Source organism: Pongo abelii, chromosome 16, assembly GCF_028885655.2.
Source record: "Pongo abelii isolate AG06213 chromosome 16, NHGRI_mPonAbe1-v2.0_pri, whole genome shotgun sequence".
NCBI lineage: Eukaryota > Metazoa > Chordata > Mammalia > Primates > Hominidae > Pongo > Pongo abelii.
In genome coordinates, this window is record NC_072001.2 from 74,760,018 (window position 1) to 74,783,874 (window position 23,857).

The window sequence follows — 23,857 nt, forward strand, 5'->3', positions numbered from 1 at the left end:
GTGGCTTAAGATGGCTGGAGAATGAAGTGTGTGTGAACACAAGACAGGAGGAGGAGGCTGGAAGGGCAGGAAGAGAATTGCAAACACTCTTGTAATTGTCATATGAAGGGATTTGGACTTCATCCCAAAGGACACCCATCAAAAGATTTTAAGGAGCAGAGGAGTATAAATAAATGTTTGAATTAATGAATATATGGAAGAGGAGGGACAATCATCCATACTGCTGAATTCTGGTTAAATGTAGAAGGCATGAGAGAAACAGAAAATCACCATTAGAACACTGCAGTAATAATTACTGCAGGCAAGATCTACAGATGAGTATTAAAATTAGCAGAGAAAACAGGAGATTTTCATAGCCTCAAAGTATCTCCTCTAAAATATTTATGAATTTGTGATGGTTTTAACATATGTTGGAATATTCTTTGATACTCCCCCTCTAGGAAGGATATCTTAATTCTATGGGATTTACTGATTCATTTCTAATGAATAGGATATGGAAAAGGAAAAAATACCGTCTTTACAGTGGAGAAACCTGGCAGATACCACCTGAACCACATGGTCAAGGTTAACATCATCAGTGATAAGTCATATTGAAATAGAATACCCTGACGAATGTGATAAGAAGGGCATTTTGCTTCTATAGTATTCTTCGTAAAAACTCATTAACCCCTGTCTAATCATGAAAAAAACGTTAGAAAAAAACAAATTGGGCCGGGCCCAGTGTCTCACGCCTGTAATCCCAGCACTTTGGGAGGCCGAGGTAGGTGGATCACGAGATCAGGAGATGGAGACCATCCTGGCTAACACAGTGAAACCTTGTCTCCACTAAGATACAAAAAATTAGCTGGGTGTGGTGGCGGGCACTTGTAGTCCCAGCTACTCGGGAGGCTGAGGCAGGAGAAAGGCGTGAACCCGGGAGGCGGAGCTTGCAGTGAGCCAAGATTGTGCCACTGCACTCCAGCCTGGGTGACAGAGCAAGACTCTGTCTCAAAAAAAAAAAAGAAAAAAACAAATTGAAGGATAATCTAAAAAGTACCTGAGCAGTAGTCTTCAAGAGCATCAAGGTCATGAAAAACAAAGAAAGGCTGAGAAATGGTCACAGACCAGGAGAGACCACAGAAATGTGATGACTAAATGTAATTGTGGTCTCCTGGATTGGGTCCTGGAATAGAAAAAGTACATTTTGGAGAAAAACTGGGGAAATGTGAGTCTGTAGTTTAGTTAATATTATTGTGCCAATGTTAACATCTTAGTTTTCATAAATGTATCATAGTTATGTAAGATGTTAACATTGTGAAGAGATGCCATGATATTCTGTGCTGTCTTTGCAATTTTTCGTAAATCTAAAGTTATTTCAAAAGAAAAAAGTTAGAAAAAAATCAGGAGAGTGACATGATTGGAATCACATTTTAGAAGATCCCAGTGGCTGCACTGGGAAAGAGGGCTGGAAGGAGAAAAGAACAGAACAAGAAGGTTGCTACATAAAGTCAAGAAGAGATGATGGAGGGCTGGATGGGAGCAGGGCAGCAGGAATGTGGGGCCATAGACCTGTTGGGGAGCTCTCTAGAAGGAAACTCAATCAGACCCAATGATGGTTTGGATGAAAAAGCGAAGGAGTGGGAGGACCCTGTTATCAGCCCCTGGGAATTATATGGATAATGATGTCATTTACTGAGATGGAGGAAACAGGAGGAAGAACAGGTTTCAGGGAAACACTAGCTCAGTTTTAGACCTGCTGAATTTGGAGTACATTTGAGGAATGCAAGTATCCATTAGGCAACTGGGTATATCCACCTACAGGTCAGGAGGGAGACCTGGCTACAGATGGTTGTAGAGAATCATGGATGTGGCCCGGGTGTGGTGGCTCATACCTGTAATCCCAGCACTTTGGCAGGCCAAGGCAGGTGGATCACCTGAGGTTGGGAGTTCGAGACCTGCCTGACCAACATGGAGAAACCCTGTGTCTACTAAAAAATACAAAATTAGCCAGGCATGGTGGTGCAAGCCTGTAATCCCAGCTACTCGGGAGGCTGAGGCAGGAAAATTGTTTGAACACGGGAGGCGGAGGTTGCAATGAGCTGAGGTTGCACCATTGCACTCCAGCCTGGGCAACAAGAGCGAAACTCCATCTCAAAAAATAAAAATAAAAAAAGAGTTATGGATGTGTAAAGCATTGGGGCCATTGGAATGATAAGATGGCCCAACAAGGGCAGATAGAGAGGAGACAGGGCCTAGAATATAGGATTTTAGGAGCTAGGCCCAGGGTGTGTCAAGGAGTCCAGAGAAATGGTGACAAGGCAATGCTGTCATTAAGAGTCAGGCTCTGGACAAAGGCTTTTAGGGTCAGAATGCTAACTGCCACCTACCGCTGTGTGACATGGAGCAAATTATTTAATAAGACTGTTGTCATGGTTACATGAAACTATTTTAAAAGTTTTTAAAATAATTCTAGTAATACTGGGCTCACAGTGCTCAATGAATATTGGCTAATTAGAGGCAAAGGAAATCTAGAGCCATAGCCCTGGAAGCTATGGAAAGAGAGTGGTTCAAACAGGAGGACATATGTTTCACACCCATTAATATGGTTATTGTCAAAAAAGTGGAAAATAATAAGTGTTGTCAAGGAGATAGAGAAATTGAACCTTCGTGCATTGCTGGTGAGAATGCAAAATGGTGCCGCCACTATGGAGAACAGTTTGGTAGCTTCTCAAAAAGTTAAACATAGAATTACCGTATGATTCAGTGATTCTACTCCTAGATATATATTTAAAAGAATGGAAAGCAGGGATTCAAATAGATACTTGTACACCCATGGTCATAGCAGCATTATGCATAATAGCCAAATCGTAGAAACAATTCAAGTGTCCATTAACAGATGGATGAATAAACAAAATATGGTATATCCATACAATGGAATATTGTTTAACCTTAAAAAGGAATGAAGTTTTGATACCTGTTACAGAGTGGATGAACTTTGGGAACATACTCTGTGAAATCAGACACAAAAGGACAAATATTGTAGTGTATGATTCCACTTATATGAAGTACCTAGACTAGGAAAACTCATGGAGACAGACAGTAGCATAGAGGTTGCCAGGGGCTTGGAGGAGGGGAAATGGAGAGGTAGTGTTCAATGAATACAGAGTTTTTGTTTGGGATAATGGAAAAGTTCTAGAAATGAATAGTGGTGATGGCTGCACAACGTTGTGAATGTACTTAACGCCACTCAATTGTATACTTAGTAATGGCCAAAATGATAAATTTATGTTTTCTATATGTTACCACAATATTAAAAGGAGGACATGGTTACAGAGAAGTAGATAAGTTCTTAATGATTCTCTTTTGAATTTTGTGACACAGGGGCTATTGGTGACCTTTCCAGAGCCCTTGCAATAGAGCAGACAGGTCAAAAGATTGCAGTGGATTGAAGGATGATTGAGAAGTGTCTAGACCAGGGGCTGGCAAACTACTGTCAAATCTGGCCACCTGCCTGTTTTTACAAATAAAGTTTTATTGGAACACAGCCACACCCGTTCATGTGTGTGTTGTCTGTGGTTGCTTTTGTGCTATAATGGCGGAGTTGAGTAGTTGCTACTGAGACCACATGGTCTGTAAAACCTAAAATATTTACCATCTGGCCTTTTACAGAAAGTTTCCCAACTCCTGGCTAGACAACACTCCTGGTCTTTCAAGAACTTTGGCTTTCTTAAATAATTCCTGCATTTCTCATGAGGTTACTCAGTAGATAACTTTGCCCCTTCAGTTAGGTAGCAGAACAGAACCAAAGCTGAACAGTAACAATGACTAAGAAGGAGGAAGAGGAAAAATTCATTCCTTTCTTTCCTTAACTGGAGATATTATCCTCGCTATACCTTTTTTTCTCTTATAGCCCTGGAAAAAGGAATGAAAATTCTTCCCTCCCTGTCCCCTGCCAAAAAACTCCCCACTGGTAAATGGTCATGTGACTGGTGATAATAAACTTTCTGAGATGGCTACGAACTGCAGTTAGGTTTAAAGTTTCCTCATTAATGCAGGAAAATGCTCATAACCTGAGGCTTTTCAAGTGTTTATTAATTTACTTTCTGGGGCTGGCTGCTGATACTTATTTCAGATCAAAGAGAAAGCCTGTGTCTTTAGTAGTTACTGTGTGCCAGGAACTATGCCACATTTTGTGCCTAGGTGAGCTCATTGATAGTCATCATAACCATAGGATGGCATTTCCCTATTTCACAGGAGGGGAGACTAGGGCTCACCAGGGTTAAATACTCACCCGGAGACACACATGAAGAGTTTGAAGTACAACTGGAGTTTAACCCACACCTGCCTAATTCCAGGACCTCAGGGTGTTTCCACTGTACCATGCAGTCATTCTATCCTCTGTGGCCACCAAGAGCCTCAGAATAGCACCTTGATCCCATTCTAGGCAGAATACAATACTTGATGGGTTCTAATCCATTTTAAACCATGATCCCTGCTATTTCAGGATAACAGGTGACCATGTAAAGTGTATCTCAAATGCACTGTAGGCTTTAGGAAGACCCTTTTCCCAGCCTGCTCCCCATGCTCCCAAGCCCCACTTTGATGGTGTATGTGAGTCTACTCAGAGGTAGCTCTTATTTCCTTAAAACCATCCTGCATTTCAGTGTACTCTGACAGCACTGTCTGACACTTGGGATTCACTTGTTCCTGTGTTACCACCTATTTTTACATTTTCTGCAATAATTCCTCAAGCTCTTGGTTAGGCATAGTGACCCAGGGATGCAGCAAGAGGGGGATACAGTGACTTCCACAGTTCCCATCCATTTGTGTCTATACAACTGGTGCACAAACACACGTCACCCTTGTGACTTCTTTCCCCGTTAAGGCTGCCCTTGATAATGCAGGCTTTAACTGCCTAGATTTCTGCAGCCATCAAATCAGATCTAAAAGGGAACTCAGAAGTCATTCACCCAACCTTTGTACAAGTGAGAAAAATAAACTGCAGCCCAGAGAGGGCTGGCAACTTGTCCAGGCAAACACAGCTTGTCAGCCCCAGATCCTGGACTAGGAAGGCCCTGGCTCTCCCGGTTCCCAGCCCGGAGCTCATCCTGCTGCAATTCACTGCCTCCTCCCTGCCTCAGTTGACGAGGTAGGGGCTGTCCCCCTGCATGTGGCGTGCTTACCTTGGAACCCTTTTCATGAATGAGACCAGATGCAGAACTCCACATTGATCATTTCTGTCCCTCCCCTTTCTGCTTTCTGTTAAAGGCAGCCCCCAGCTCCCAGCTGGCTCCTGTCCCCTCCCCCAGCCGGGAGAAGTTATTACATGAAGAGATCAGCTTACCAGTTTTCTTCAGAACAGAGGCTGAGCTCGAAGCGCCGGGTAGTACAGTGAGGGAGAGCCGAGGGAACCAGCGCGGTGCCTAGCGGAACTCCAGGGCTGGAATCCCGAGACACAAGTGCATCTGCTAGCTGTTAGCACTTGGCAGACAGAGTTCTCCTCTAGGGTAGTTCTAACTTTGGGTAATAATGTTTGTCAGCTACCTGATATTAACATTGCTCCACGTTCAAACAGCAGTGTTAGCAAGACCTGGGGGAGAGGTAAGCCAAATAAAATATCTTGTCAGAAGTTGTATTTTTTTTCAGCATTATATTTCCTCTTCTATCTACCAAGAGGGATCAGGGAATGGAATTTTATGGGGTACAAAGAGTAATGCTTTATGTTACTTTTGTAGGCTTCTCTTGCCTTTTCTTATATGAAGACTTTTCTTCTTGAAGAATTTTATAATTTCTAAAATATCATTCTGAAGCTGTCTGTGCAGTTGCCACACTGGGAAGTTGCTCTGGCCTTAGTGACAGATGCCTGTAGCACGCACGTTTCGCCTGCTGTAGCGGAAAAAAAAAAAAAACATGCCATGTCAGATTTTGTTAGGGACTGTTATGTTACCTTTTGAGAACTTTTCTCCAGTGCTGCAGAGAGAATGTACATGCTAGGGGAATTGCTTTTCTTCCCTGCTTTTGCAACCCTTCTCTCTTTTTTTTTCTTTGATGTGCTTGGAAAAATCTGTGCTTAACTTTCTATCATAGGTTTGAAGAGGGATAATGATATACAACAGGGCTAGGAGTGTGCCCAGATGTACCTTAGCAGGGAAACATATTTTAAGTTCATGAGGATGATTTATTATTATTGGTTTAGTTCATGTGATTGTTGGGTACAGTTTTTTTTTTTTTTTTTTTTAACATCAGTGATACCTCCTGGAGTCGGTTTTTGATGCAGGCAAAGAGATTGGGATAGATGATCATTGAGCCCGGAGAGGGAAGCACCTTGGTGTATCCACCCTCACCTGCAAACAAGCCTGCAATGTATTTCCCTCATCCACTCCTTTCCCTCCTTACCCTGATGCCTGAGTAATGAAAGGACAGCCTTTCTCCTGCATCCATCTTCCTCTTTGAAAAGCCAAGTGAAAAGTGTATCTCCTAAAAAGGCCATGAGGCCACTTCACAGCTTTGCCTTTTGTTAGTCTTGTCAGGGACCAAGCAGGCTCTGAAAGCCTAATGTAATTACTTTCCCTTGTCTAAGAAGAGTGGAAGTGGGAGCGCTCCCAAGCCCACGGCTGCAAGGTTAGCTGTGGTTTCAGCAGGCTTGTTGCTCTGTTCAAAACAGACATGCAGCTCAGAGACATGCAGCAACGGGTCATTTGTTGTAGGCTTTTCGCCTATTAGTTACTCATGTCCTCTGCTCTGTAGATATTTTCTGGGCCTGTGGGGGGATTGAGCCCTCGAATGGGAGCAGGAGGAACTGAATGGGTGAGTGATGCTGGAAGCTGAAAGCAGACCATTGCCCTCTAGTTGTAGTTGAAGTTCACAGTTTCCCTGTTGATTTTTTTAGTGTGTAGAGTAAATGACACATGGGCTGGCCTCACTCAGCCTGGAGCATTTAAGCAGGCGAGAGGAGAGCTCATATGGAAAATATTTCTATCACGGCTGCATGCACATATGGTCTGGGGAGACCCCCGAACTGAGCAAATCACAGCGCTCCAGCAGCCCCTCAGTGGCGTGCCAATTATTCTTGTTAACAGCAAGCAAAGGGCAGGCTTTAGTTACCTGCACACAGCTGGTTCATGGGGAAGGCCACGCTGGAATATGTGTGCCCCTAGCCTTGTGTCACATGCAGAGTGGCAAATGGCTCTGCTTTACCTGACAATCAGCAAAGCAGATGAAAAATGAAAGGGATTATACAGGCTCACCCAAATCTTGGTGCTTTTCAGACAGTGCTCAGCGTTTGAGAGAGGAAGGCAGAGGTTTTGTCTTATGAGTTAAAAGTGTGTGTGCTTAACATGAATAGCCAGAAAACCCGATCAGAGGTAGTGAGATGCCTGCCCTCCTGCCCCTTTGTTCCACTCTGCTTTGCTAAATAAAGATCCTCTTGGGCCTCTTCCTCTTTTCTTTCTTGCTTTCCCTCTTTCCCCTAGTGTGTGCATGTGTGTGCATGCATGTGTGAGTGTGTGTGTGTTTCTGCGCTGTTGGCTCCAGAACGCCTGAACTCCTAGGAAATTATACAATTAGGATTCCTTTTTCCTTCTTGGAAATGAAATGATGAGGAAGGAGCATGAGTATGAGTAGCCCCCACCTCTTCCTTAAAAAGAATGTAGTGTATATAGAGCTTTGAAGAATGTGGCATATATTTATAAGAGCCTCTTTTTTATTGTCGTGTTACTTGCAAAACTTACCCATAAACATGTGGCGTCGTCACTAAGTCACCAAGATTTTCCTTTTCTCTGCCAGCTGGTTTTCTTGCAGGTTTTAATTATGTTCCCTTTGGATGTTCCTAAAAACACATGAGGAGAAGGAAGAATGGGTAAGAAAGCGTCATACACCTGGGGGCGCTTGGAGGGCTATGTTCTCAACGTGGGGCTGGAAGCCAAGCGACACACTCTGGGAAGCAGTTTACAGTCAGTTTTCTAGGATGTGAGGTCCTTTCAGATAAGCAGGGCCTGGCAGGTGGTGAGAGGAGGGGTGTGATGCAAAGCAAGCCTTGTTTGGCGTCCTGTGGCTGGCAATGTCAGCGCTGGTGACTGTGGTCCAAGGACAGAACAACCTGGTATGGTGTCAGTGCATGGGTTGGAGAACAGACACAGAAAAGAACTGTGCCTTCTTTAATTTTCCCATTGCCAGAGCATTAAACTCAGAACAGTGAGATCATGAGAATCCCTTTTGTCCTAGTCAAGGTTAGGGTGGCAACCATGTACACTTGTACGGATGGGGTGTATCCCCGAAAAGACTGTAAAGGACTTTTAAAGTCAAGCTGGACTTTTGATGCATTTGTCAGCATGGGGAGTGTGCCAACGTGCAGCTTCTTTACAGGATGCAGCAGAATGGTGGGGAAGGGGAGGTGGGAATAGGAGGCTTGCATTTTCTTTCTTGAACTTGGACTTACCTTCTCGGATAAGACCAATGAGACATTCTTATATGTAGGGACAGGGAGGGAGATGCAACTAGAAATCTGCTACATTCCATATTTGGAATAATATGATAAACTCTGGAAAGTGTGGTCAAAAAGATGTTCTTTAATTTTTTTTTTTTTTTTTTTTGAGACAGAGTCTCGCTCTGTCGCCCAGGCTGGAGTGCAGTGGCACAATCTCGGCTCACTGCAAGCTCTGCCTCCTGGGTTCACGCCATTCTCCCGCGTCAGCCTCCCAAGTAGCTGGGACTACAGGCGCCCACCACCACGCCCGGCGAATTTTGTTTTTGTATTCTCAGTAGAGACGGGGTTTCACCGTATTAGCCAGGATGGTCTCGATCTCCTGACCTCATGACCTCATGATCCGCCCACCTCAGCCTCCCAGTCCTGGGATTACAGGCGTAGATGTTCTTTAATTTTGATGGTACAATATGGTGAAACCTATCAAAATGAAAAATAAATATCTTAACTGTTGATGGGTACAGACAAGGTTTCTTTTCATGGTGATGAAAGTGTCTTGGAATTAGGTAGTGGTGATGGTTGCACAATTTTGTGACTATCCTAAAAACTACTGAACCATATCCTTTAAAAGAACAAATTTTATAGTATGTAAATTATATCACAATTTTTTACATTAAAAATAAATAAATGTCTTTTGGATCCAGATTTTCCATTTCTAAGACATTTTATCATATAGGTCTACTCTGAGTGTGTAAAATGTTCTATGAGCCACCTGTCGTAATTTGGTCCTTTCCATCCTACTGTCCTAGTGATAAGGCATGCTGTGCAGGTGTTCAGAAAGAATGAGGTAGCTCTAGATGTGCAATGAAATGACTACCAGGATATGCTTTTAGGTAAGAAAAGCAAATTGAATGTGCATAAAATGCTCCCATTGTGTAAAATGTGTTATGGACTATAATCACCATTGCAAATGCTACCAAGTGTATTAACCCGTGCTGAAAAAAGAAAGGTGAAAAGACCAGATCTTTGTCTTTGATGAGCTTTTACTCTAAAAGGGGCACAGAATACAACAGTGAATGATCATGCAATAAGGATCTCTCATTAATTGCAAGAGCAATGGGAAGGTACCTAAGAAAGCAAAGAAAGATTCCACAAATGATGACATATTTTAACTGAGGCTTGAAGGGCTGTGTGTTGGGGGTCTTCAAGATAACCCCTAAGATTCAATTATCTGTCGTGATTCAGTGACTCAGCATACATTGGCATTCACAGCTATGATTTATTACAGTGAAAGTATACGAAGAAAATCAACAAAGGGAAAAGGTTCATGGGGTAAAGTCTGGGGGAAACGAGATGGAAGCTCCCAAGGTTTTTTTTTTTTTCCCCCCCCAGGGAAGGCACACAGGACCCGCTTACTTCCCCCTAGCAATGGGTTATGACAACACATGGGAAATGTTGCCAGCTAGGAAGCTTGTTAGAGGCCTAGAGCCCAGCATCTTTATTGGGGCTGACCACATGCACACCCTCTGCCTACCAGCTAACAAAATTCCAGACTCCCACAAGGAAAGCAGGTGTTCAGCATAAACCATATTGTCTATACAGTAGAGGCGCAGCAAGCAAGCCACCCTTACCAGTTCTGGGAATGATGGGAACCCTCCCCAAATCCAAGTTACCAGATGCCAGCCTAGGGCCAGCCTTGTAAGTAGATCTTTTCAAGGAGAGCCGTCAGGTCTGCAATCTTAACTCTTTTCTGATGGATAGGTAAGCATTTTAAGTGGGAAAAGAGGGGGAGCATTCCAGGCAGAGGGAAAACATCTATAGAGCCCCAGAAATAAGAAAGGACATGGCATGTTCTGGAAAGAATGCATAGTTCAGATCACAGAAGCATCCATTGTGAGGGGATGTGGCAGGAAATTTGTCAGTCAGCTTGATTCTGAGAACTGGAGTTTTTCTCTGGGCCTATGAAAGTTCTCAAAATTCTAGATCTACAGTCTTAAGATTATCTTTTTTATGACATGTCATTTAGGTCATCATTGCAGGACATTTTCTTCTTCATAAATTATTGAAATTATTTCCTAAGGAGTAAATCAAATTAAATAATGAATGTAGGACTGCTTTGTAAGCAGTGACACCCTTTATTTAAAAAACTAGTTGTCACTCTTCGTTCCTAGAGTGTTATTTGTGGCAAATAGAAATGAAGGGTCAGTGTAATGACCTTAATGACTATTTTGTGGTACACAATTCTCCCTGGCTTCGCCTTTCTTTTTCTAGTATCTAAAATAGCAAATCAGCTATGTGGAACTCACTTGCTAATGCAAGACCCAAGTTTGAGCCTTGGGTCAATCACTTGGGTGAAAAGTCACCATATGACTTTTCTCATTTAAATGTTTTTGTTGTTGTTGTTGTTGAGACAGAGTCTCACCCTGTCACCCAGGTTGGAGTGTAGTGGTGCCATCTCAGCTCACTGAAACCTCTGCCTTCCAGCTTCAAGAGAGTCTTCTGCTTCAGCCTCCTGAGTAGCTGGGATTACAGGTGCCCGCCACCATGCTGGCTAATTTTTGTATTTTTAGTAGAGATGGAGTTTCACTCTGGTCTCCAACTCCTGACTTCAAGTGATCCGCCCGCCTTGGCCTCCCAAAGTGCTGGGATTATAGGCATGAGCCACCACACCAGCCTAGCAGTTTTTTTACATTATAAAAACCGTTGTAAAAACAAATTCAAGCAAACAAATACAGAGAATAAAAGTTAAAGGTTCCTCTTTACCGTCATTCTCTCCCCTATCCTTCTTCCCTGCCCAGATGAAACCATTGTTAACAATTTAGCATCTGTACTTCTAGAACCATTCTTGTACATTTATAAACATAAGGGTATGTGCCTATGTGTGTGTCTGTGGGTTTATGTGCATATGTGTATGTGTATGCCTATGACTTGAAATGGCAGAGTTTTTCCTTTTCTGATACCTGTGCTTCTTGTTTCTACCTCATGTCTAACTGCATTTGCTAGAACTTCCAGAATACAGTACTGAGTAAGATAAATGAACGTGAACATTCCTGTCTTCTACTAGACTTTTTTTTTTTTTTTTTTTTTTTGAGATGCAGTATTGCTCTTGTTGCCCAGGCTGGAGTGCAATGGCGTGATCTCGGCTCACTGCAACCTCCACCTCCCGGGTTCAAGCGATTCTCCTGCCTCAGCCTCCCGAATAGCTGGGATTACAGGTTTTGTGCCACCATACCCAGTTAATTTTTGTATTTCAGGAGAGACTGGGTTTCACCATGTTGGCCAGGCTGGTCTGGAACTCCTGACCTCAGGTGATCCACCCGCCTCGAACTCTCAAAGTGCTGGGATGAGCCACCGCGCCCAGCTCTTCCAGACTTAAATGGGAATGTTTCTAATATTTTATCACTAAGTATGATACCTGTCAGAGATTTAGGTAGATACATTTTATCCAGTTACAAGTTTATTTCTCAGTTTTATCAGGAGTGATTGCTGAATTTTATCAAATATTGTTTGCCTTTATCAAAATGCTCATATGAGTTGTTTCCATTAATCTACTTATATAGTGAATATATTATGGATTTCTTAATGTTGGACTGTCTTTGCATTCTTGGAATTAACTGTCTTAATCATGATTTCTTCATTGAATTTGCTACTGTATTTGATTTATAAATATTTTAAATTTTTTCTTCTTTTTAAATAAGTATTATTGGCTGTCGGCTGTATTTTATTATGCTAGACCAGGGTTTTGATAGTTTTGTAAAATCAATTCAGAAGTCTTTCATCTTTTTGTATGCCTTGAAACAGTTTTGTTTTGTTTTGTTTGTTTGTGTTTTGTTTTGTTTTGTTTTGTTTTGTTTTTTCAGACGGAGTCTTGCTCTGTCACCCAGGCTGGAGTGCAGTGGCACGATCTCAGCTCACTGCAAGCTCCGCCTCCCGGATTCACGCCATTCTCTTGCCTCAGCCTCCTGAGTAGCTGGGACTACAGGCGCCCGCCACCATGCCCGACTAATATTTTTTTTTAGTAGAGACGGGTTTCACCATGTTAACCAGGATGGTCTCCATCTGCTGACCTCGTGATCTGCCTGCCTCGGCCTCCCGAAGTGCTGAGATTACAGGCGTGAGACACCGTGCCCCAGTTTTTTTTGTTTGAGACAGTATCTCACTCTGTCACCCAGGCTGGAAGTGCAGTGCCCCAATCACGTCTCACTGCAGCCTCAACCTCCCAGGCTCAAGTAATCCTCCTGCCTCAGCCTTCCAAGTAACTAGGACTACAGGCATGTGCCACCATGCCCAGCTAATTTTTTACTTTTTGTAGAGACAGGGTCTCACTGTGTTAACTGTGGTCCCCAGACTGGTCTTGAACTCCTGGACCCAAGTGATCCTCCCACCTCAGACTCCCCAAGTACTAAGATTACAGGTGTGAGCCACCACACCCAGCCTCTGAAACAGTTTAAACAACCAAGCAGTTACCTTTTTTTTTTTTGAAGGTTTATTGAGCTCAACCGTAATACCATCCAGCTCTTTAGTGGGGTGATGGTATTTGAGTATTTTTTTTAACCATTTATTTTATTTCTTAAAAAGGTATAATACTGAATATATGTAGGAGAACATATGTAATATATAACAATTATGAAGTAGAATAATAAAGCAAACAAGTATGAACTCACCACACAACTAAAGAAATCAAAATTCCCAGTACTGTGCACTTCTCCCCACTCGTGTCCTCCTCGCTTCTCTCCTTGAGAGACAACCATCACCCTGAATTTTATGGTTTTCACTTCATTGCTTTTATTTATAATATAATCACAGGTGTGTGTCTGAAGAATATACTATTTGGGCCAGGTGCAGTGGCTCATGCCTCTGATCCCAGCACTTTGAGAGGCTGCTTGCTAGAACTTCCAGAATACAGTACTGAATTGGTGGGTCATGGAGAATGTGTTTGTTTAACTCTACAGTTAATGTCAGATTGCTTTCCACAGCAGTTGTATTAGTTTTCATTTCCACTAGTAGAGTGTAAAAGTTCTCAATGATTTATCTCCTTTCCAGTATTAGGCATTATCAGACAGGTTAATTTTTACTGATATATAAGATATAAAATGCTATCAGTGTATGCTAATGGACATTTCTCTGATCATTAACTATTGATATTGTATAATGTTTATGTGTATACATGTCATTCACGTTCCTCTGCTGTGAAATGCCTGTTTGTATTTATTTTCTGGTTTTAAATTTAGTTCTTTGCTTTTTCACTACTGATTTAAGAGTCCTTTGTGTATTTTGAATATGAACCCTCTGCTTTTTATTCCGTGTAATATTTTCTCCACTTTATGACTAGTAAAGTGTCTTTAGCTAAACAGAAGTCCTTGATTTTAGTGTATTTGAATGTACCCATTTTATTTCTTTGTGTTAACACTCTCTTTTTCTTGTTTAGGAAATTATTGATCCCAAGGTTATAGACATATTCTCCTATATTGCTTTCTAAAATTATTGAAGTTTTGCACTTCACAGTTAAGTTTTTATACACTTAGAATTAAATTTTCTGTATAGGGTAAATAAGGGATCTAATTTCATTTTTCATTAAGGGATCTAATTTTCTTTTTTCCCCATATTGGCAATGAGTTACTACAGGAACATTTATTGAATAGTCCTTCCCTTTCAACAAATTTCCAGGGCCATTTCTTTTCAGTACCAAGTTTCCATATATATGTCTATCTTTTTCTGGCCTCTGTATTTGCTCCATTGGACATTTCTATGTCTGTACAAGAAACATGCTGTCTTAATTACTATGGCCTTATAATAAATCTCAATCTGTATAGAGCAATTCAGTTCACATTATTCTTTGGGAGTGTCTTAGTTATTCTTAGACATTTGCTCTTCCTTATGAAATTTGAAATTATCACATGAATTTTCCTTGAAAAATCCTTTAAGAATTTTTATCAGTATTGTATTGAGTCTATAGATCAATATGAGAACACTAAAATCATTCTAATATTGAGCCATTCTATCCATGAACATAGTGTATAAGCTTTACATTTAATTAAGTCTTCTTTGACATTTTCTAATAAAGTTTTACAATTTTCTACTCAAAGGTCTTATACATCTTTATATTTAATCCTAGGTACCTTGTTATTTTTTATCATAAATTATGTGTATGTTTTTCTAATTAATTTTTTATTTTGGTTGCTAACGCTTAGAAGTCCAAATGATCATCCGGCCATAGTGGCTCATGTTTGTAATGCTGGTAGCACTTTGGGATGCTGAGGCAGGCAGATCACGTGAGCTGAGGAGTTTGAGACCAGTCCTGGGTGAAACCCGTCTCTACAAAAAAAATAATAATCATTGAAAAATAGAAAAAAAAGTTAGCTAGGCATGGTGGCATATGCCTATATTCCCAGCTACTGAAGAGGCTAGGGTGGGAGGATTACCTAAACACAGGGAGGCTGAGGCTGTAGTGAGCCATGATCACACCGCTTCACTCCAGCCTGGGTGGCAGAGTAAGAATCTGTCTTAAAAAAAAAAAAGTACAACTGATGTTATATCAAAACAGCTTTCTAAACTCTTATTAATTTAAATCAATTTTATGTAGGAACTTTTGTAATTTCTAGTACATAATTATGTAATCTGTGATTAATGGCCATTTTGGCTTTTTTCCTTTTCCAAATTCTTGTATATCTAATTTCTTTTTTAATGGCCATTTTGAGTTTGTTTCTTTTCCAATTTTTATAATTTTTATTTCTTAACCTTTGCAATGGCTAGAACCTCCAGCAAAATGTTGAATGGAGGCAGTATTATTTTGTTCTTGATTTGCTCAAGAGAACACTTCTGACATTTTGCCATTGAAAATCAAGTTTGCTGTTAAGTTTATGCTTGTATTAGCTCAATAAACCCTCTTCTATTCCCAGTGTACTAAGAGATTTATTTTTTAAATCATGAACATGTGTTGAATTTTATCTAACACATTTTCTTTATTAAGATGATCATTTGGTTTTACGTTTTTAATCTGTCAGTGTGATAAATTACAGAAACAGATTTTATAATGTTCAACTATCCTTGCATTCCAGGGATAAATCCAACTTGGTTGTGATATATTTCTATTTTTATTAAATTAATTTTATAACATGACTATTTTTAAGAGGGTTCTTTAAAAACAATCTATATTTGAGAGTGCCTGTAAATTTTTCTTTCTTATGTTTACTTTCCTATTTTGCTATAAGGCTATACCAGTCTTATAAATTCATTTCAGAAGTACTGCCTTCTTTTCTAATGTCTAGAGGATTTTCTATAATATAAAATTATTGTAATTTATTCCTAGAAAGTCACCTAAAAAAACTGGCTAAGCCTGATGTGTTTTTCCCCCTGTAGGGAAATTTTAAACCACCAATTATTTTTATTTAATAATTATAGGAGTATTAAGGCTTTCTATTTATTCTTGGAAAATGTTTAAAAGTTAAATATGTCTAGGAATTTGTCCATTTCATCTATGTTTTCCAGTTTATTAACATAAATATGTTCATTATATCTTCTAATTGTCTACAGCATCTGCAGATCTTCAGGTGCTGCAGAGCCCTTTTTTGTTTCCTAATATTGTTCAATTGTGCCTTTTATTTTATTAACCATTCTTTCCAGAATACTGTAAATTTTACTAATCTTCATAAAAAAATCAACTTTTGGCTTTGTTGTTCCTCTTCATTGAAGCTTTGTTTTCTATTCCATTCAATTCTGCTCTTTCTTCAGGTTTATTCATGTCATCAGTTTTTTTCTTTAACTTTAGTAACTTTTAAAATTTATGTGGGCCGCATGTGGTGGCTCACACCTGTAATCCCAGCACTTTGGGAGGTCGAGGCGGGCAGATCACTTGAGGTCAGGAGTTCAAGACCAGACTGGCCAACATGGTAAAACCCCATCTCTACTAAAAATACAAAAATTAACCAGGCATGGTGGCTGGCATCTGCAGTCCCAGCTACTTGGGAGGCTGAGGCAGGGGAATCACTTGAACCCAGGAGGTGGAGGTTGCAGTGAGCTGCGACTGCACCATTGCACTCCAGCCTGGGTGACGGAATGAGACTCTGTCTCAGAAAAAAATATATGTGTGTGTGTTCAGCTCATTTATTTTCAGCCTTTAATCTGTTCTAATGTATTAAAGATGGCAATTTTTTCTTTTAGTATTACTTATGTTGCATCTCTTAAGTTTTGATATACAGTATTTTTATTATTATTCAGTTTTAAGGTTTTTGTTTTGTTTTAAGACAGAGTCTCACTCTGTTGCAGTGGCAGGATCACAGCTCATACAGCCTCAACCTCCTGGGCTGAAGTGATCCTTCCACCTCAGCTTCCCCAGTAATTGGGACCACAGATGCATGCCACCACGTCTGGCTAATTTTTTTAAATTTTTTGTAGAGGTGGGGTCTTTCTATGTTGACCAAGCTGATCTTGGATTCCTGGGCTCAAGCAATCCTTCCACCTTGGCCTCCCAAAGTGCTGGGATTACACACATGAGCCACTGCCCCAGCCTCAGTTTTAAATATTTTTAAAAATTGTCATTATGATATTTTCTCTGACCCAAGCACTATTTAATTATATTTTTAAGTATGGAGGGTTTTGGTGTTTTTTTAAATTTGAAATTAATTTCTAACTTGATTATATTGTGGTCAGAGAATGTGGTATGTGCGATGCTGATTTTCTGAGATTTGTTGAGACTTGCTTTATGGCTTAGTATGTGAACAGCCTCTGTAAACAGGCCAAGTGTGCTTGAGAAAAATGTTTGTTTTGATGAACATTCTTGATAATTGGTTCAGAGACTTTCATATTTCTATTAAATCAAGGTTGTAGATTAGGTTGTTCAAGTCTTCTGTGTCTTTTCAAATGTGTGTCTGCCTCATCTGTCAGTATTCGAAGAAGACATGTTGAAACCTCCCACCAGCATCTTTGTTGGCCTGTGGAGGGGTGGGGCATGGCTGACCTCAGCATTCTTCAGGCAATCCTTTCCTTGATGTTAGTGGCCACTCAAGCTTTTGCTCGTTGTACCTGTGGTTTCTGAGTTTAGAATTTTTTCATCTCTGCAATAGTCTGTTTTGGTGGTTTCTTCTGCTGTGGTTTCTTGCCAACATAAACTTTCTAATATCCAGAAATTCCTCAGAATGTTTTATCTGGTAATCATATCCTTTCTTGTTTTATAGTTGTCGTTACAACTTGTGTGTGTTTTCTGCGATTTGAATGGAATTTTGCAAAGGAAAGAGGAAAACAAATACCTTTGCTCAGTCTGCCATCTTGACCCTACATAAGACACATTTTTATCCTTCTTTTCCTCTTTTTTTTTTTGCAATAAATGTTTATTGGACAAGTAATTTTTCTAGACCTCTGCTTCTCTACCTATAAAATGGGAAGAAGAATAATATTCATCACAATGACATATAAGGAACATTAATAAGATAATGTTCATGAAAGTGCTTTGCAAACTGTAAAGATCTATTCAAATGCAAAGGATGGCCTTTAGTTCCTTACTTTAACTCACTCTCCTTTTGTGTAGCCAGTGTTATAAAGCAGCTCAGCTACGTTAGAGAAAAGTGATTAATTGTGGTTAGCATATCATGAGAAGCTCAAACAAAATTTTATTGTTACTTCTTGAGAAAATTTATTGCCAAGAAACTATTGAATACTTTAAGAGAAAGTCACATATTTAATAAATGAAAATATTATTTAGTCTAAAAACTAATGCTACAATGAGTATCTTTTTTCCTCCCTATTTTCTTATACTATACTTTTGACATGCATACTCAATTAGGCATTTCTCCTTTAAAAATAATATTTTACTTAAAAAAACCTTATTTGCTGATTCAGCATATTCAATAAATTTATTTACTTTAGCTTAGAAAGTTAATATGAACCAACAGAAAGAATGCTGAAATTTCAACCAAGGCATTTTTAAGGGACAAAATGAGTAATTGATGTAAAAGACAGAGTGGTTTATATTAGAATGTATTGAATTCTGCCTAACTACAATATTTTTCATATTCCTACATTGCACCAAGGCAAAATAAACAATTCTGAATTAAATTCAACAACCATGTATTGACTGCTACTTTTTGTGTCAAGTTTTGTGCTAAGTGCTATGGAATTCATAAAGAGGTGAGACCCAATCTGCCCTCTAAAGACAGGAAACAACAAATAGGTTAGTGAGGGCTAAGATATAAATTACTCTAATAAACATATCACACCCTTTTGTGAGATCGGGAACAGCCTATGGAGAAAGTAGCATTTGAGATGGGATTGAAGAATGCTTAGGGGTTTCATAGGCAGATATTAGAGGAAGGCATTCCAAGTCATTTTTGTAAATGTTCTGTGGAAGCTTGTAAAGATGTACTTTCCATTTGTATTATAAATATTGTTGTATATAATACATGTGCAATTTTCCATGTAACTGTATCATTTCTTTTCTCTATGTGGGTATGTTCTTATATTTCTTAGGTTCTACTAGAAGTCACTAAAATTAAGTGACTTCCTAAGTATGTTCCAGCCTTAACATTATCTGAATCTAGGAGTGACCACTAAACTACAAACACATATAAACCCTTGAATAGTGTTGATGTCTTTTGTATAGTAGGAGAAAATCCATGAGCTTTGAAACACACAGGCCTGAGCTTGAATCTCTGGTTCTTGCTTAGGCAGGCTACAAGTAAGTTCGCTAAGCATCATTCTCTTTATCTTTTTTTTTTTTTTTTGAGACAGAGTCTCGCTCTGTCACCCAGGCTGGAGTGCAGTGGCGCTATCTCGGCTCACTGCAAGCTCCGCCTCCTGGGTTCACGCCATTCTCCTGCCTCAGCCTCCCGAGTAGCTGGGACTACAGGCGCCTGCCACCACGCCCGGCTCATTTTTTGTATTTTTAGTAGAGACGGGGTTTCACCGTGTTAGCCAGGATGGTCTCGACCTCCTGACCTCGTGATCCGCCCACCTCAGCCTCCCAAAGTGCTGGGATTACAGGCGTGAGCCACTGCGCCCGGCTGTCTTTATCTTTAAAATGGGAGGATCATGTCAATATCATAGAGTTTTAGTGAAGATTAAGGAGATGATTTCTGTAAAGTGTTTGGTACGAGAATATGCTCAATGAATGACAGCTATCACTATTATTAAAAAATTGATCTCTCAAGCCTAATGGAGAAAGATTCTTTAGATAGACTAAGGGAATTGTGAAATCTGTGAGTGGGTATTTGTCCAACTGAAGTAGAATGCAAAGTGAGAAGAATGAGAGGGAATTAATACAGAGTTGGGGGTGAGGACATCACCCATGAGAATAAAAAGACAAACATGGGATCCTAGAGAGGGGAGGTATACAGTCAAGAATCTGGAGTGTAGCTCCAAATTCCTTAACCAAATCTGATGACCCACAGGCTCCGATTGGAGAGAAAGAAGAAGAAAATATCTAGGATGCTTTAAAATGGGATGATAGGGTGAGCAGTTGAGAAAGAAGAAAGAGCAAAAACCAGGATTTCCAAAGCTACAAGTGTCCATACCCTCCCAGATGGAGAAGGTGGGGCTGGGAAGTCACTGGGATTTTCTCAGCAAAGGGTGGACCCAGGACTCCTTTTAAAATAAACACACACACACACACACAAACACTCACTCACTCTCTCTCTTCTCTAGAGCCAGAAAGTGATGTTAAGCACCTAATTCCAGTGTCCTGAATCATTATTTAATAAGGAACCTTAGAGATAATCTAGTCTAACCTACTAATTTTACATATGAGGATAATGAATTTTTTGGAGGTTATGTGGCTTGCCCAGGACCACACAGTTGCTTAACCCAGAGCTGGAGGGTGAATGGTCTAGAGACAAAATAATCTTGACACACCCAGTTGTGGCTTCTGAGACCTTTAAGCAAGGGAAAGCTTGGGGGTACTTGGAAGAGAGTATTTGTGGTTTCAAATCAGATACAGTTTAAACCAGATACATTAAATGTGTTCAAAGCTGTTTGTAAGATACCTCAGCTGTATAGTTTGTTCTGCAAGTATGCTTGCGCTGTAGAGATGGTTATATTTGTACATCAACCATCTGAGTGCGTTGGAAGGTGGTAGGGAGGGAAGGGAAGGGGTGAAACCGTGCCTTCTCATTAATCAACTTATCATATTATGATTAATCAACGTATTATTTGCAGAGAGCCTACCATGTGCCAGGCATTATTCAAAGTGGTTCGCATATATGCCGATAAGCCAGACAGACAAATATCCTGACCTCACATTCTGACACTCTTGCTCCTGAAAGTGTAGCAGAAAATCAGGAACCTGAGAACTGCCAGGGCCTAGATGTGATGTTATGTCCATTTCACAGTTCCTGCTTCCTGCCTATTCTAAGTCCCACCTCTTCCAGAACACCTAAGCATCTTTGGTCCTTTTTTTTTTTTTTTTTTTTCCCCCTGAAACGGAGTTTCGCAATTGTTGCCCAAGCAGGAGTACAATGACGCAATCTCGGCTCACTGCAACCTCCACCTCTTGGGTTCAAGCAATTCTGCTGCCTCAGCCTCCCAAGTAGCTCGGATTGCAGGCACGTGCCACCATGCTCGGCTAATTTTTTGTATTTTTAGTAGAAACGGAGTTTCACCATGTTAGCCAGGCTGGTCTCCAACTCCTAACCTCAGGTGATCCACCTGCCTCGGCCTCCCAAAGTGCATCTCTGGTCTTTAAATGCCCCTTGCTGTATATTCTGTAACATCAAGTCTCAGATCTGGTTTGACCTCAGTTGCTCTCTTAGTAGCTTTCCCCTATGAACATTCTGGTCTCCCAGTAAGCCTGTAAGCAGCTGAGACTGGGAAACCATCTCTTATATCCCACATCATCCTATGGTGCACAGCTTTGGACACATGATGCATGAGTACAGCGCATGTTTAGTGAACCTTTACATCACCACACTGGAGCAGAAGAGCTGTATCATGACTGATGAGGACCCCCATCAGAGACAAGAGGCATGTATGGTAGAGTCTTGCTGGGGGACCCACTAGCAAAACCACTCTGGAAATCTTGGGTAGTAAAGACTCTGATAGTACCCTGGAGGCCGCTTACTTGGAACTGTATCTTCTAAATGCTCTGAAAACCTATCCAAAGGCAATTAAAATCACAAATGCCATTGAAAACATCTAAAAACTACGTGTAAGCACTTCAATAGTCAGGTAAAGGCGGCCCTCTAATTATGAAGCGTTTTGATAATTAATAGAATTCTAAGCCAAGCTTAAATCCGGATACACATAATAGTGGTTAAGCCAAATAACACTTAATCATTTTAGCTTTTATTCTTGATAAAGACAACACACTGAAGTAGACAGACAGTAAAGAAAAAGTCCACATCTTTTTATTGGGTCCAAATAACCTGATTGTAAATACTTAGCCTCTGATTTTCATGTTTCAGAATATGTATGTTAATGACCTTAGTAGATATGGCTTTGTCCAGCCTCAAAAAGGGTTGCTCTCCAGCCAGGACCCCTTTTTTCCAGTTACTGCTCCCATCTTCTTTAAGTATATTCAGCTGGTGAGTGAACTCTTTATCCCATGTGACAAATGTGTACTGAGGCCCTAACATGCACCAGACCTCAGATGTGCTGACTCATACATTTGAGGCAGCCCTGACTTGTTTTGGGGATGTGGGGGTGGGCTTTTCCATCAGTTGTCTTGGTTGATGTGCCAGTCAGCCAATTCCAAATTGCACTGACTTTTCTTCATTTTGCTTTTCTATATTAAAAACTAAATAGATTTTTGCAGCATCATAGAATAGATTAGAAACCAAGACTTCTGTTTCACAATTTATAAAACTGGACAAATGTATTTTCAGTGATTCTACAATGTTTCTGCCCATTTTTCCCTCTTCAGGAAGTTGTAGAGGTAAGATGCCCTATTCCTGCTATGCTTATGTTGGGCATTATACCAGAAACTGAAGATTCGAAGATGGGTCCCCACTCCTAGAAGCCCTCCAAGGGGGCAGAGGTTCCCAGAGGGGACCATAATCCAGTGTGAAAAGTGCTGTACTGTGTGTGGATCAAGTGTCATGAGAACCCACATAACAGCATGGCTGATTCTGCTGAGGAAAGTCAGGGAATGTTTCACAGCAGAGAGGACATTGAGGTTAGGGCATATTGCATTAGTAGGAGTTTGTCAGTTGAAGAAGACTGGAGGTGGAAGGGGAGGGAGGTAAACTTTTCAGGCAGAGGGAAAAGCAGGTACAAAGGCAGGAAGTCTGTACAAGTTCAGATTCCATTACCCAAAACCCTTGAGACTCAGATGTGTTTCAGAATTTGGATTCTTTTGGATATTCCACATATTGTACATTATGCGTAATATAATATGTATTGTATATTATAATATATGATACAATATATTGTATATTATATAACATCCCCAGCAGGTTCTAGTCAAATACATGAATATATCCAGGACGAAAAGGTTAAATAGTCATACTAAATGGGATAATGAAGACTATCATTAACAGTATCACACATCAATTAAGTCATGTTTTGTGGCCAAATGAGTTTGAACACCAAACTTACAAAAAGAACAAAAAACAACAACCAAAAGAACACCTTAGGTTTTTAAGCCTTTTGAATCTTGGAATCTTGAATACAAGGACTGTGGCTGCAGGTCCAGCAGATTTCTAGAGCTAACTCTCATTAAGCTGACTGAGGTCACATGCTCATCCCTGAGCCAGTGGAGATAAATGTGCTGATTGCCAGGCTGAAGTCCTGGGCACACCCTAGAATGGCAGGATGCTCAGCCTGCCAGGATCACAAAGTGCCCTCAGAGTGCTGTTTGCAGGAAGATGGACACTTGGTAAAAATCATAAACGATAATTATATGTGCATCACAGATGTGCCCACATAATATTGACTGTGTAATGCAGCCCAGAGCAGAACCAGGATTCAGACCATCATCTCTCCTATTCCAGAGCCCACATCAGATTAGGCTGCTCACACGTCAGTGGAAAACAGTCTGCCCCATGTAACCCACTGCTCAATTATGTGATACAGACAATTAGAACTTAGCAAAGTACATAATAAGATGCTAATTGCATGGAGTACAGCGCACCCATTCATTGAAATGATTTAGAGAAGTAAAAGACTTTAGCAGGCTGGAAGGATGTGTTGGAAGTGATGGTAGAGACCTTATCCCTCTGATTTCTGCTCCAGGGACTCTCTTTTTTTAAGTTTAATTGCAAACAAACACTGAACTTGAGGAGGGAAGGATTAACAGGCAGATTTTCCTGGGCCCTGAATGAACCTCTGAAACCACAGGACATAAATTACAGAGGAATGGAAACAAGGGGGGAACATCCTCTAATTTATTGACAAGAGAAGAAAAGCAAGGGAATCATTAAGGGTTAGAGGCTCTAAGCCAGCTTCTGAGGTGCTTAGAAGAAAGTATGATGATGGCAGACAGAAGTAAGTCTCTATGACCTCACGAAGGACTTGTTTCTCTGCTTTCCCAGG

At 40.5% G+C, this 23,857-nt stretch overlaps 1 protein-coding gene across 3 annotated transcripts in view; it reads left to right on the forward strand.

Moving 5' to 3' along the window:
- Positions 1-23,857, forward strand: part of THSD4 (thrombospondin type 1 domain containing 4) — a 680,304-nt gene that overhangs the window by 435,385 nt on the left and 221,062 nt on the right. Inside the window, exon 1 of one of the 3 annotated variants that reach the window (XM_024232474.3) lies at positions 5,321-5,580. The exons of the other annotated variants lie outside the window; for them this stretch is intronic. Within the exon in view, the coding sequence (XP_024088242.3) occupies positions 5,509-5,580 (72 nt within the window). The 5' untranslated portion in view covers positions 5,321-5,508. Of the gene's footprint in view, positions 1-5,320; positions 5,581-23,857 lie in introns of those variants that run through there. 3 annotated transcript variants of the gene reach the window in all.